The 15,948-nt window shown below is 49.7% G+C and overlaps 1 protein-coding gene across 1 annotated transcript in view; it reads right to left on the bottom strand.

Annotated features, from left to right (window-relative positions):
• The window catches only part of HPS4 (HPS4 biogenesis of lysosomal organelles complex 3 subunit 2), a 951,717-nt gene that overhangs the window by 477,742 nt on the left and 458,027 nt on the right, over window positions 1–15,948 (bottom strand). The window contains exon 8 of the mRNA XM_069619373.1: window positions 13,834–13,900. Within this exon, the coding sequence (XP_069475474.1) occupies window positions 13,834–13,900 (67 nt within the window). The remainder of the gene's footprint in view (window positions 1–13,833; window positions 13,901–15,948) is intronic.

Raw genomic sequence — 15,948 nt, 5'->3', positions numbered from 1 at the left:
CGTCCCAGATGTCATCCAGTAGAGGTAACGCGAGGACCGTCTTCCTCTTGGTCTCTCGGCGTTGATAGAGGAACCTCTCCTTTTCTTCGGGGCAGAGCTGGAAAAGCTCAGATGCCCTGGAGATCATCGCATGGAAGGATCCAATCTCATCAGGCGGGGAAGCCTGGGGAGGGGGGGGGGCGACGGGAGGTCCACCCCGCCGTCGCTGCCCTCGTCGTCCGTGCCCGTCGTGGCCGTGTCCTTGTCATCCCCGCCGACCGTGGAGGAGGGTTGAGCAGGCCTCAAGGGCTGGAAGGGTGCAGGAGGATGTGTTCTTCTCCTCTTGGGTGGCGGACTTCCTGACAGCCCTGCCCCTGGCTCCTCCGTTGGGCCTGGTTCCGGCTCCCCCGTCGGGGGTAAAGGCAATCTAGTCCTTATCTCAGAGCATAAGGATTGAATTGCCATCAAAATGGCCGCCGAGTTGTCATGCGGCACTGGCTGCAATGGGCGCGACGGTTGGTCTGGGGTCCCTTCGGCGCTTCCGTCGTCCCCCGCGTCGGGATGCCCCTCGACGGGCTGGTCCTCCTCCATGCCCACGTCGTGGCTCTCAGGGGCTTCGACAAGTTCCTCCTCGGAGGTTGTGTCTGAATCCACGACAGCCACTGCCCCCCCCTCTTTCTCCTCCGGGGCTTTCGTGGGGGTTCTTTCGACGGGCTTGAAAGATGCCTTCCTCCGAGGTGGCAGGGAGACTCTGGGCCCCGAGGCCGCAGGCTGCGCCAGGGTTGCCGCGACCTCCTCGATAGAGGCCTTGGCTGGGTGAATCAAGGCCTTAGTCACTGACTGCGTGCTTGTGGCCTTCACCTTGGGGGAGGGCTCCCCGCCTCGCTCCCCCTCAGCCGAAATCTTCGAGATCGCCCGGGGCCTCTCCAGAAGCTTGGCCGGGTTCTCGTATTTCCTCTTACCCGAGACAGAGCAATGGCTTGTGGTCGATGGCGCCAGGGAGTGCTTAGCCTTCTGTTGGGCCCCCTCACAGGACTTAGAAGACCGCTCGGATTTCTTCTTTTTCTTCTCACCTGGCAGGCTCTTTCCCTCCAGCCAGTTGGCGAGACGCAGATGGCGGTCCCTCATGGTCCGCTCCGACATGTTCCCGCAAAACGCACAGTCCTCCTCCACGTGCGTTTTGTCCTCGTGAAGAAAGCAGAGGCATAAGGAATGCTCGTCTTCCTTGAACACGTTCTGCAGCTGGCATCCAGTGCAGGCCCTGAACAGCTTCCCGGGCGTCGAGCTCCCTTTCCAGAAGTTGGGCCATGTCCGGGGTAGGCCTAAGAAACTTCTGGAATTCTCCAAAAGCGCTGTTCGTCGAAATCTTCACCCTTGAGGGGCGTAGAAATTTCCGAAACGGGTCCCTGTTGATCGGATGTAAAGACGGTGGAGCTTGAGGCTCAATTTAACCGAAAAATTAGAAGTTCTCGTAAAGCTCGAGAGCTACAGCACGAAGACTCCAAACACTTGAACGTGCTGTAAAAATCTGAGGATGGCTGCCGGAGGCGGGGCTTAGAGAGAGGGCAGTCATTGGCTGTGGGCAGTATGACCCAGAGATCAGTGTTTGGTTACTACTAGGAAAGACATCAGAAACTAAACTGATACCGATTTTTTTCTGTACCGGGGATTCCCAGCCTGACGACGGGGAATATTCATGCGCATGTGAATCCATGCCAGAACCCATGCTGGAGAACAGTGCATTCTTGGCACAGAAATGCTTACATAACTTTTTTACATTGATTTACAGAGTGGAAGTCCAGTGTCCTTAACAATGGGTGAGAATGTGGATATAAGACCAGATGATGCAGGGGAGGAAGAAACAAATGAGGACAGTATAGCTTTATATAAGATCGGGATAATGGTGGAAGTGCTATGTTTTAGGCTGAAGGGGTGAGGATGAGTACTGTGGGTTTGTCGTTGAGAGGTAGGTGGAGAGGAGAACAGGGAGATATGGTGGCAGGAGAAAAGGCAAGAGGTTGGCCCTTCGCTGTTTGCCATTTGCTGGGTTTCCCCAAAGCAAGGAGTCAAGTACTAGAAGTGACAAGGAGCATCCAATGGCAGGAAACGGAGGCAGGACCACCACATGCGGCTACAGAGCAGGGCAGGCCCAGCCACCCTGTTCGTCACTTGATGTTGGTGCAGGTGGCTGAGGGGAGCAGGCGGGTGGGATGGAGGATGCTGTGCTAAGATTAGCAGCAGGAGAGGGTGGGGAAGACAGGCCGCCTCTGCAGTCAGCCTCAGGCAGATGAATTGAGAACCTCTGGTGCTGTTGCCATTTGCTGACTTCTGTCTAAGGGTGTTTGCTTTGAGTGACAGCAACGCCAATGCACCACCTCGCCTATTACTAGAACAAACACTCCACAAGAGAGGTGGTGCTATGCATTCAAGCCTATTCAACCTATGTCCGCTCTAAAAATATTTAATCCAAGGGCAAGATGCACATTTTTTCCTAAAATATATCACCTTGTATCAAGCAATGACCATTCCCCTTATCCTTTCTAAAGTTTACCTTGCTATGCTTTTTGCCCACCCCTACCCATGATCCCCCGCGCCCATTGATGCATCAGCATTACTCTGCATGCACTTCCTCTGTCCAATCTAGCCAAGCTGCAAGAGTCAGCACTTTATTATACTAAAAGTCTAACTTTATGAGCTCTGCAATTTTTGGGCCTGTGAGCACACATATGTTAAGTGGAAAAAAAGAAAATCATAATGCAGAGCAAAACATCCATCTCAAGAGGAGTCAGAAGCGTTGAATTTGTCCCATCAGCCCCTGCCCTTCACCTCCCTGGATCATTTATCAAGTATAAAATGGATGGTCGGCTTAGGCAGTTTGTTGAAGGGTTCACAATTTGGGTTTTATTTTAACGTTAGGATGAGTTGGTGTTTGCTGGGTTAGGTGTGCGGATGGCTCGACTCCTGCCTGAATCTAATATCTTCCAACAACAAATGATCAGGGTGAGCCCGTAACAACAATGACCCTGGAAAATGTTTTAATAAGGATTTTCATAACGACACATTACACGATTTAGACAAACTGGTCAGAGCCAACACATTCCCAACATTTTACATACACTATACTGAATAGTGAATGTGATACTAGGTACAAAAAAAAAAGTGGATTTCATAGACAATATATCTGCCCCAAAAAATGAATACAGGAAAAGATTTTATACAGGTTTAACACCAAAATATTGAGTGTCTGCTCTATATACTGGGCACTGTGCAGTTTAAAAGTCGACACATCTGTGTTTCGGCCTAGAGCCTATTCTGTGGTCTACGTGTTTGGTAGGCCTTCATCAGGATGGGGAATTGATGCCTGGTCTCGGATTGGGTGTCCTACAAAAACAAATGCAATATGAATGAGTGTGGGTCTGTGTACGGGAAGTTTCTTTAAAGTGCTCAAAAGTAGCAAAATAATGCCCTTGAAAGGGCATGCTTACCGTGCTGTTATGCGTAAGCACGTAGATTCAATGTTTCAGGTAAGCCAACGGCATAATGATCCCCCTGCAGTCCATCTGGGAGTTCTATAAAAATTAATATAATGGTCTTTGTTCAATACGTTCACTACAATTAAGAAATTATGATTCTTCATCGGCTGGTGTGAACCAGATGTGCCACGTACCTAACTGGTAAGCGATTTGAGGCCTGCGAGGTTCTGTGTGGGTACCGTCTGGTATGCCACAATGGGGTCCGTGCGTGGTCACAGCTTGATCCTCCCCGTCCCAAAACTCAATTTTGCGTGGGCGAGGCTGGTGCCATTGCATACCTCTGTGCTGGGGGCTGTGTGTTTAGTTTGTAAACAATTGAGGCCCAACAAAATTAACGGCAAGGAGTCAAATGTTTGGCAGCAGCACATTGAACGAAGATTAGCAGATTTGGACGATATCAGCATCATGCACGTGTTATCGTCAGGCTAGCACAGGTCTATAATTAAGATTAAGGTGTTTGTGTGTCAGTAACAACAGAAAATGAGGGGCCTGCCAAGATCCTTGAATAAGTGCATGCCACGCTACAGACTCCTGTAGCATATTGTTTTGTCATTTGTAGACCGTAATCATGACGCTTTCAGAGCAGATTATACTGGCACTTGGGGACACGAGCATCATGAGACTGCTGTACTCCGAGTACTTCATTATCCTCAAAACTCTTTTCTTTAGAATTTTATATGAACAGATAAATAAAACATCTTCAAATCTCAAGTTTGTATCAGTATCTACTTTCTGAAAAGATTGTAGTAAACCAACATCGATACACATACTAGGCCCGATTTACCACACTTTGACAATACACATGTTAATGTTAAAGGACATTTGTACCGCGCACTATCACCACCAAAGTGGTCCCCTGGCGCTCTGGCGGCTCTGAAAATGGGAGGAGAGGGGTGGATTAGTGGGAACAAGCTGGAAAAGTGCAAGAGAGCAGTGATGTGCTGTTGGCAGCCTCAGCCCGGTGGGTCCGTTGGCTGGGCTTGCAGTGTTTTATGGTCTGTAGTCGTCGTGTGCTGTTGTGCAAGTCTATGTGTGGTTTGTTTTGTTGTGAAGTTTGTGCGGATTGCTGCGTTTTAGGCTTGTGGTTGTGTTTGGTTATAGTTTGAGAGGTGTATGCAGAGGGATGGAATTGTTAGTTGGTTGGTTAGTTAGCATTGCTGTCCTTGCAATTGTGGGATTCCATCTAGGTGCGGTACATGCTAACAGTCACATTTCTATCTTGATGCGACGCAGGCTAGGTTCAGAATTCTAAGTGTGGTGCATGCTAAGAATCACATTCTGTCTAGACGCGACACGATCTAAAGTTCCGATTTCCATACTAGTGTGGCACATGCTAACAGTCACATGTCTATCTAGATGCGACGCAAGCTAGGTTCAGAATTCTAAGTGTGGTGCATGCTAAGAATCACATATGCTAACAATCACATTTCTAAAATGCCATCCAAGTGTGGCATATGCTAATAATCATATTTCTATCTAGATGAAGCAGGCTAAGCTTGAGAATTCCATCTAAGTGTGGCATATGCTAACAATTACATTTATATCTAGATGCGAGGCAAGCTAGGTTCAGAGTTCTAAGTTTGGTGCATGCTAAGAATCACATATGCTAACAATCACATTTCTGTCTAGATTTGGCACAGCCTTTGTGGTTCTCTCGGGGTATGGTACTAGTTAAAACTATACTGCAGGCAGTGTTAGCTGTCCAGCCATAATAGGTTTAGGCTGGTGGTCACATCTCTCTAATAATGCATGGTGTAGGTCTGTAGCAGTCTAGGCCATTGAAAGTAAGTTAGAGTGGCATGAGCTTTCTGGAGTAGAGTAATTGCTCTAGCCCCCACCCATGCCAGCACTTACAGTTTTTTCGGTGTCTGGTGGCTTCATTGGCTTCCCCTGCTGACACCTGCAGACACACCTCGGAGTCGCCAATGTCGAAGCCGCCCTTGGCCTGGGGGCTCTTAGCTGCAGGGGCTGCCGGGCAGAGGGCTGCCCTGGGGGTTTCAGTTAGGCCAGAATGTGGACCAATCATGGACGCAGGGAGGATCGGGAGGCAGGCGGAGGGAGGGAGGGGAAGAGGAAGGGAGGAGGGTTGGGAAATGGAGGCTGCACGCGGGTCACAGGGCACACGGCCCAAATAAATAAGCAGGCCCAGAATGGGTCGGGGCCACTTCAGCTCACCTGGGAATGCCACGCTCTTAATGGCGTTGTCCCACGGTGAGGCTGAAGTCCCCACACAGTGCTGGCCCATGTGGACCAATCACGGACGCAGGGAGAATCGGGAGGCGGGCGGAGGGAGGGAGGGGTAGAGGAAGGGAGGAGGGTTGGGAAATGGAGGCTGCACGCGGGTCACAGGGCACATGGGGACACGGCCCAAATAAATAAACAGGCCCAGAATGGGTCGGGAGCCACTTCAGCTCACCTGAGAACGCTGTGCCCGTGCATGATGATCATGCTACTGCGGTGTGCTGCAATAGGTGAAAGATGCAATTACATTCTTTAATCGTACCTTGCATCTTTCACTTATTATAGAAATAAGGGGTGGGTATGCATGCCCACTGGCACCGAGATAGAAGCCACCACTGTGTGCGTCCAGTAACTTTATATGCATTGCAGTGGCAGAGGTAGCTTTTTGTGGCAAGTAGGCAGGTGTCCCCTTAGGGGGCACTGGCATTCTAAATGATTTAAGGTCAGTGATAGCACGTGAATATTTTTTAGTGGTAGTGCATGAACATCTTTCATGAATTAGTGCGAGCTACCGAGTGCAGCAAAGATGCCCAGGGTCATATAGGGAGTCTTCTCACATCAATGTGCTGAAATTGTGCATTTTAAAGCACAACCTTTCAGAAATAAGGTAACAAAACAAACATAAAAAGAATACTTTAAAATTGGTTTTCATGGGTAACAAATAAAAGAACAGATTCGAAATTGAGGGCTCTAACATGGCAGGATGGCCTAAAGAGCAGTGGTAGATGCCTCAAAGAGAGACAGAGAGCAAACACGTATTTGAGTCACTCGCTTTGGTCTCAGGTGCTCTTGCTTGCACCAGGATGCATATTGTAAATACATATCAACGTTGTTAAATGATACACTTGCTCACTAAGGGTGTCATGTTGACGTATCCTGGACAACGGGGGCGGGAGGGACCCGGGCGGGAAGAGAGGGGAAGTGACGCGGGAGGGGCGGGGCTAGTCAGTTGATGTCGGGGCACGAATAAAGAAAGAAGTTTGCAGCACCGCTCTGTGTCGGCCTGTTATTGCCGCGACTTGCGCTCGCTCCCTTACCCCGGCCTGGGGATACCACAATGGCGACGAGGATGGGATTCTGAGAGGCAGAGTCCCCGGAAAGCGAGAGAGACGAGCGCCGTGCATCTGCATACAACAGCGACGAGAACGCTTGCCGACCGACGGCCACAGGAGCCCAGAAGCGCAGGGTGTCGCCGCAGCACCGGGGCGTCGCGGAACCTGGCAGACAGGACGGGCAGAGAACGAGCCCGTCTAAGCTCCTCTCCGCTCAAGATCGAGCCAGGGAGGGAAGATCCGGGCCGCGACGGTGAGCACGGAGAAGCAGGCGAGCGCACGTGCGCGCAGTGATACGTGGCAGGATACGGGGCGGGCCCAAACACAAGTGGACAAATGCTTAGCCACGATCAAGCCCTGACCCACGCCAAGAGAGGGAGAAGGCCCTCGCGCAGCCACGACCCAGGGCCTAGGACCAGGCCAGGCCCACGCCAGAGCGCTTCAACAGGCGTGGTGCTCCTCGATGGTGCTCGTGCCTTCTAAGGCGGCCATCACACCACGACAGCGGAATCCCGCGTAGGGAAGCCACGCTCCCAGCACCATGTCTGATCAGGATGCAAACCAAGGTGCGGGAGCTGCAGGAAATGGGCCCCCAGCACCCCAAGATCAAATGCATGATCAAGTGCCCTACCAACTGCCGGACACACTGGCTGCCAAGATGCCTGGAGCCTTTGACGTGACGGACACGAGCAACATGGGCCCCAGGTGGACCAAATGGATTCGGGACTTTGACCTGTTCATGGGGGCCACGGGGCCAGTGGCGGATGCAAGGCAAGTGTGTCTACTAAAGCTAGCGGTCGGCTCCGCCACCCGAGACATCATAGACGAAATGCCCCAAAACTCCATAGACTCCATACAGAAACTAAAAGATGCCCTGGCAGCATACTTCGCGCCTCACACCAACGTCGATTACGAAAGGCACCTGTTCCACACCACAAAGCAGGCAAAGGGGGAGACCATGGACGCGCATGTAATGCGACTCCGCACAAAGCTCAAACACTGTGACTTTGCAAATTATTCGAACACTGAAGCCCTCAGGTCGCAAATCATATCAGGTTGCGAGTCCCAAACATTCCGCAGGAAATTGCTCCAGAAGTCCCGCACGCTAGAGGAAATACTGGCACTGGCCAGGGTCGAAAGAGCCATTGACTGTCAGGTGGAAAGTTTCGGGAGCACACCGGTGGGCGAAAATTTGAACAAATTACACCTAGAGAAAAGGACAGAAGAACTATTCTGCTACAAGTGTGGATTCGAATATCCCCATGAAGGTACATGCCCGGCCGTAGGACAACGCTGCACCTCGTGCGGTGAAGAAGGCCATTTCAAAGCAGTATGCAAATTGTTCAGGGATCGAGGGAGAGAGAGGCCCCGAGACAGCGCCACCCGCTCGAGGAATCGATATGGGGGAACACCGAGCACACACTCAACCCCAAGTAACACCTCCAACCCTCCAGGTCAACACGGAAGTGACCAGAGAGACAAGGACTCCGGCGACGACCGCCAAAAGCGGAGAGAAAGGAGACGATTCGTGACAAGGGACAAACCCGAAGGAAGATCAAGACGCCACGTCCGCTATCTGGTCGAACAATCCCCCACAGAATCAGACCCCAGTTCCTCCGGGAGTGATCACAAAAAGAAGGCGTACGTTTACGCTTTAGGAAATCCCACAGCCACCGCTCATAGCCCCACCCTCATCATCAAGCTGCAGGAAAGACCAACGGAATTCCTCATCGATACTGGCGCCACCGTCAACGTGGTGAGTGAACAAGTGTATGCCGAACTAACCCCGAAACCAAAGCTCCAGCCAGCCACCGTTGATATCTACGCATATGGTGCGAAAACTCCCCTCAAGTGCGTAGGAAGATTCAGTGGGCTATGCCGATACAAGGGGCAAGAGATGAAGGTCCCAATCCACGTCCTGGCCACCGAAACGGACAGCGGATGTGTCCTGAGTTTCAAGGCCGCCGCAGACACGGGCCTGATACACATCTTATATAACGTCATGGTTCACAAGTACATCGACCCGATTGACATGATCAACAACTTGTATCCAAAAATATTCAGAGGGATTGGGAAACTCAAGAACCGACAAGTGAAATTGCATATAGACGACTCCATATGCCCAGTGGCTCAGCCATACCGAGGGATCCCTGTCAACATCCAACAAAAGGTGGAGGATGAGTTAAAGAAATTGCTGGAACAGGACATCATTGAAAAGGCCTCGGGAGCAACCACTTGGGTTTCCCCCATCGTCCCCGTCCCGAAGAAGGGATCTGAAACCATCAGGCTGTGCGTCGACATGAGACGTCCCAACCAAGCAATCCGCAGGGAAAGATACCCTGCGCCACGTATAACGGACATGATACATCTGCTAAACGGAGCCAAAGTTTTCTCAAAACTAGACCTCCAGAAGGGATACCATCAGCTGGTCTTACACCCCGAAAGTCGCAACATAACCACATTTGTCACCCACGTTGAGTTGTTCAGATATAAAAGACTGAGTTTTGGGGTGTCGTCAGCCGCAGAGATCTTTCAAGCCGAGGTCCATAACATCATAAAGCACATTCCCAACTGCCTCAACTACTCGGATGACATTCTGGTGTTTGGGACTGACGTAAAGAGCCATGACGAAACCCTCATGAGGGTGTGTAAAGCTCTACACGATGCAAACCTCACACTCAACAAGGACAAGTGCGAGATCCGGAAGAGCACGCTAAAATTCTTTGGCCACGTGTTCTCAGAGGTGGGGATGACCCCAGATCCGGACAAAGTCTCAGCCCTGAATGACACAGCAGCGCCACTCAATGTGTCAGAACTTCGCTCGTTTCTAGGCCTAGCCAGCTACTGCAGCAGGTACATCAAGGACTTCGCCTCAGTCAGTGAACCTTTGCGGAAACTAACGCACCAGAACGAGAAATTCGAGTGGACCGGTGCATGTCAAGAAGCTTTCGAAACCATCAGGGAGAGGGTTGCGAAAGCGGAAAATATGGCCTACTACGACTCCAACCGGAGAACAGAACTAACAGTGGACGCCAGCCCAGTGGGATTAGGGGCCATCCTGGCTCAATTTGATCCCAAAGACCCACAACAGAGACACGTGGTAGCCTATGCCAGCCGCAGCTTATCCGCCACTGAACAAGCCTACTCCCAGGCTGAAAAGGAAGGACTAGCGGTGGTGTGGGCATGCGAACACTTCCACTTATTCCTGTATGGAAAGCCGTTTCAGGTTGTCACCGATCACCAGGCGCTACTGTTTCTCTATGGAAATCCCCAAGCTAAGATGCCCCCTAGGATCGCCCGGTGGGGGTTACGTCTGCAAGACTATGCTTTCAACATCATTCACAGACCAGGGAAGGATGAAAACCCTGCTGACCTCCTGTCCAGGAGACCGAGGGACGAGAGCAGACCGGAACCGTCGGTGGAAGACCGCTACCTCAGATACCAGGTTCACCAAACCACGCCGGAAGGGGTTAACACAGAGGAACTGGCAAGAGAAACTGAAAACGACCCGGCATGCTGCATCATATGTGAAGGTCTCACATCTGGACAATGGAGGAGGGCTAAGGAGAGAGGAAAAGCGGCAGGAGGCCAACGACTTCTCCTCGTGAAAGAAGAGCTAGCCGTATCAGAAGACCATCTCCTACTCAAGGACTGCAAGCTAGTGATCCCAGCAACCATGCGGGAGAAAGTCATCAACCTGGCACACGAGACCCACCGAGGCATTGTCTCCACACAGCGCATGCTGCGCCAAAAGGTGTGGTTTCCACGAATGGATGCCCGAGTGGAGGCCGCCCTGAGAACATGCCCCACCTGTTGCATCATCACACCAAACCGACATCCGGAGCCACTACAAAATGTCTGAACTTCCGCAGAACATATGGGAAGCGGTGGCCGCCGATTTCTTTGGACCCATCGAGGGGGGAAGATCTGTCCTTGCAGTAATGGACGAGTACTCCCGATATCCAGAAGTACAGATGATCTCGTCCACGGCCGCGCATCACGTCGTCCCAGCACTGGACCACATTTTCTCTGCCTATGGAGTTCCCAAAGTACTCAAGACCGATAATGGGGCCCCGTTCTGTGGACATCAGTTTGCCCGGTTTGCGGAATACTTGGGGTTCAGACATCGGAAGGTGACCCCGCTGTGGCAGCAAGCCAAAGGGATTATCGAACGGTTCATGGCCAATCTCAAGCGGGCCTTGCAGATTGCTCGCCTCACGGAACAACCATACGAACAGGTACTCAACCAACTACTGCGGGACTACCGGGGAACGCCCCATAGCACAACAGGGAAGACCCCTGCCGAACTCATGTTTGGGCGCAACCCCCAAACCCGAATTCTCCAAGCAGAGGCAAGTGCACCACGCCCGGCGATGGATGCAGAAGTCCGAGAGCGGGATGAAGCCGCAAAGAATAAAATGAAAGAATACACTGACGCCCGCAGAAAAGCCCAGACATCCCAAATAACCATAGGAGATGTGGTGGCCGTCCGACAACCTTCGACCCATAAGCATACGCCTGCCTTCCGGGAAGAGCCCCTTCTCGTTACCCAGAGGAAGGGGTCGATGATCACTGCACAAGGCTCCACAGGAGCGATAACCCGGAACTCGTTCCACTTCAAGGAACTCCCACCGCCCGGAACAAGACGCCTGAGCGGCAGGGTACAGACCCCACCAAAGGAAGAATACAGTGATCAACACAGAGGATCCGTGGGACGCCGACGAATCGGATCAAGATCCAGAAGCCGAGACGGCCGTGAGCAGACCGTCGCCAAGGGCTGAGATGACACGACCACAGCGAGTCCGGACCAGACCTCGCCGGTGGATCGAGGAGATGGACTAGAGACTCGCCAGATCATCGCCTGTTGCGAAGCGTGTGGTAACAGTTTAAAAAGGGGGGAGATGTCATGTTGACGTATCCTGGACAACGGGGGCGGAAGGGACCCGGGCGGGAAGAGAGGGGAAGTGACGCGGGAGGGGCGGGGCTAGTCAGTTGATGTCGGGGCACGAATAAAGAAAGAAGTTTGCAGCACCGCTCTGTGTCGGCCTGTTATTGCCGCGACTTGCGCTCGCTCCCTTACCCCGGCCTGGGGATACCACAAAGGGTTTAAACAATTCAATTAGTCAGGCTTATTTTGTTGAAAGTGTTAATTGCATGTAGGGAACCACCAACATTAGAAATTGTATGTTAATGGGTTCCCTCCATGCACTTTTCCACATTTGCTAAAACGGAGTGAAAAAGGATAGATTAAATGCGAGCAAAAATCTCCTTTACGCTTTCATTGTACTGTTTTGTAAAAATGTTAATAGGGACTGCAAATTACCCTTTACAGAAGGCGCTTACAGTGGAACCCTGTATAAACCGCCTGCTTTTAACAGATGCTAAATGAAAGGGGATTCAATAGGAACCCCATTAGCTTTATGTCTGCATAAAAAAGTTGTTTAGCAGGCGTAGCAGGAATGAACAAGAAACTGTCTTCCCCTCCTGCCTCCCAATGACACTGATTGCAATAGGTTTTAAAAATGCCCCTGTAAAAAGCTGTAAAACAAGTGGAAAGACTAGCATAAGCCTTTTAAGTCTCTTTCTACCACATTGCGGCTCTTAAAAGGAACCAGAGTTAGTAAATTTTGCTAATTCGACAAATAAATCACCGACAAGAAAGAGGGTAAGGGGACAAGCAGGCAAATTGGACCTGGCTTCTTTGCATGAACTCACAGAGCATTTAAGGAACACAATGACCAAGGGGGTTTACATTTGGCAAATATGCAAGTGACAGTGAAGTGATTAAAGGTGAAAACCCTTCTGATGACATAATGCCCACTGGACTTGGTGCTCATTCAATCGATCACAATTCTTAGTAAAATGTCTACAAAGACCTATATACACATTTGGGATGCATTTGTTTTTGGGTTGAAGCTTAGGATGTAGGATGTGCTTTTATAGTTTAGATATGGATCCCATGCGCACCCACCCCTTGTAGCCCCACAGCCTGGAAAACGGAAAACCTATTGTGGGAAATATGGGGGGGGTGAAGGGGCTTATTAAATATTATGAGAGGTCAGCTCATCCTTTACCACCCTGGTGGATGTGCCTATGATTGAACAACTGCCAAAACGTTCAAGTTAGAGATTGGGGAGCAAGACCTTTGCTGGGCATCTTGGTGCGACTTTGGGATATATCCTATGGAACTCGCCCGAAAAGCCATGGATCGAAGGGACCCAATTCTGGTTGTTGACGGTCCTGAAAAATGCTGCACTGGCTATCCTATTAGCAAGACAAGGAACATTAAACTTGAATGCTCAGCAATTAAAGTGGGAATTGAAAGCACTTGTGTTCACTAAAACAGATTTTTTTTAAGAAAAAAAGAAATCGCAGGATAACAAAGAAAGACTGTTGGACCCAGAATATGGTGATCCTGTTCTAATGTGAAGGAATTAAATTGATTGCCTACGAAAAGAGGAAAGAGAACATGGTGAGGAAGTCATGCTACAAAAAGTGTATGAGTGAAAGATGACTTAGTGGAATGTTTTGGGGTTTTCGCTACCCCTCCCCTTCTTTCTGGTCAGTCTCAACCTGGTGTGCCTGTCTAAGTTGCAACTGTTTTATTGTATAAAAAGAATTTTATGTAACTTTCCATTTTTGGGGGGTGGTTTTGGATGCCATTGTTGCAGAGGATGGAATTATGTAGCCAAAATATTGAGCATTTAATTTACTATTTCAAATGAAAATAATTAGATTAAAAGAAAAAGGTCCTAGATGGCTCATGAAACCATTAGGTAACAACATACATCATGCTAGACCTTGACCTTCTGCACCTCGAGGGTTTCATACCTCAGCTGACCACCTGCGCCAAGTCCCTTGGGTTCAACAGACACTTCTTCAAACAGCACATAGTACGGAAGACACAAACTGCATGATAGCAAATTTCTCTTCTGCGGAAAATCAAGCCACATGCACACTTGGCAAACACAACATTAGTTAAGCAAACCAACCTCTTTCACAGTTTATGCTTTTAAACAAATACATGCCTTTTCGAAATCTCTCTGTACCAGTACTTTAGCAGAGAGTGGCGGAGGCAGTTGGGTGCTCACAATCCTGCAGAGAAAAAACATTGTAAAAAAACAATGGTTTTTTTGTACAATGCCATGCATTTCTTTACACAATCCCGTTAAAGAGATGCATTTGTAAAATAAAACATGATCAAAAGTCTAGAATCATAAAACTTACCTGTAACTAGTTCCCCAGAGTTGGTATCCTTCAAAAATGTACAATTTTGAATACTTTCTCCAGTTAGGCTGGATATCCTTGGTACATAATAAAGTTAAAACAATATACAAAACAATTAACTCCTAGCCTATCCACTTCCTTCGGGCTCCTTTTCCTTTGAACAAGAAGAGCCGAGGCTTTGAGTTCACCCATGGAGGCCGTTTTTAGTCTCATAGAGCAATCATGTAGCATGAGACACACAATATGGACACAAGAATCACAGAGGAGGATGGCGACTCGTATGAGACTCTGAAAGATACCATTGCCAAAGTATGATATGTTATGATATTTTATTTATATCGCACCCATACACGAGTGTTTCAGAGGATACTACAGTTAAGAAGTAACAATTTCTTTTTTTACACACTTTATTGGCATTTAGTAGACAAAGCACAAAACCACATTCCTCAAAAAACAGGTTACATTCGGAAGAAAGCTGATCCGCCCACACTCGAACGAACACTTCTCTTGCCTTTCCCCTCCCAGTCCCTACACATTTGCTAGCCTCTTCCCAAAATTCTGTAGCATGTCTTTTGTCCCTCTTGGCCATAAACCATCAACTGGCAGTGGGGTGCAAGCCTCCAATCATATCGTGAAAGCCAATGCTGTCCTTCTCCGATTCGCCCATCTGACACCCAAATCAAAAGTTACTGCTGCATTTTCTTAACTGTCCAATAAATCGATCATTCACCACGAGGTTTCCGCCAGTAATCTTTCCACACTGCCCGCCCCCAGTTCGTGCCAGGGCACAATTCAAATTTCAACCGTTACACACAGTGACATCCATGAGTTTTACGGGGGAAGTGCATCCGATGGGGGAGGACATTGCCTGCACCAGCGCATCCCAGGCATTGACATCGACACTCCCCACCCCAGACATACCCTGTGCTGCCCTACACCAGGCAGCCGATTCTGCCAGTGCCCACCTCCCCAAGTCAGCTTGTCAATCTTCTATTCCCGGTCCAATCGGGTGCCTTCCAAGCCATGGCTATTCATCTCTTAGCCAATATACAAATAAGATCTTCCATGCAGGTTATGTGTTCCACATGCCTTCCACTCCTACGTATAAATCTAACAGCAACACTGGTCATCACCCCTTCCAAAACCTGCTGATAACTGGGCAAGACCAAAACATGTGGAAAAAGTTGGCCACTTCATGTTTGCATCTCGGGCAATGCAAAGCTTGGGGCACCATTACATTTCGAAATCCTGTGGGAGGGCAGGTAGGTTCTGTGCAACATACACAACCGAATAAGCTTAAATCTTCAGTTTCTCGACACTTGCCTGGTGTATGCCAGTGTGCGCAGACATTCTGCATCTGTGAGCTCTCGTCCAAAATCCACCTCTCACGCAATCTATGTTCCACTGTTCTGCATGTAGCCAACAATTCGTATAATCTGGAAACCGTATGTCCGCCCTCAGCTAAATCATACAGTGTGCCTAGTACATGATCTTCTACATCCTGTTTAAAATCAGTCCATCTCTTAAATGTTTTTGACCAACCAGAGTCTGGTACATCAGTATCTGTCCCCTGTGTATGCCAGTGTGTTTCATCAGTGTTACAAAATGTACCAGTTTCCCATCTACTTGCAAGTCCCCTATTGTGGCTATGCCGTGTGTCTCCCAGTTTCTTATCTGTAACACTGTGTCTCGCCCCTTCCCTGCGAAGCCCACTAGTGGGATGTTCGGAGAGTATGGGTCTCCAGTCCCCACTATTTTCCATACCCTATGTCGTATTGTCATACCCAGTTGCAGGAGCCAGGGTGGTGTTGTGACATCCAAGTCCGTGGCCCGGAGGACCTCCCTCAGAAACTATCTTCGTATTGACTGCTGCGCAAGCCTCGAGTCCAGCATGATCTTGTCCGCCATCCAGCGAG

The sequence above is a fragment of the Ambystoma mexicanum genome, chromosome 10 (genome assembly GCF_040938575.1).
Source record: "Ambystoma mexicanum isolate Mex_15411 chromosome 10, UKY_AmexF1_1, whole genome shotgun sequence".
NCBI classification, from domain to species: Eukaryota; Metazoa; Chordata; class Amphibia; order Caudata; family Ambystomatidae; genus Ambystoma; species Ambystoma mexicanum.
The sequence above is the reverse complement of the archived record's forward strand: the minus strand, read 5'-3'. Positions and strand labels throughout refer to the sequence as shown.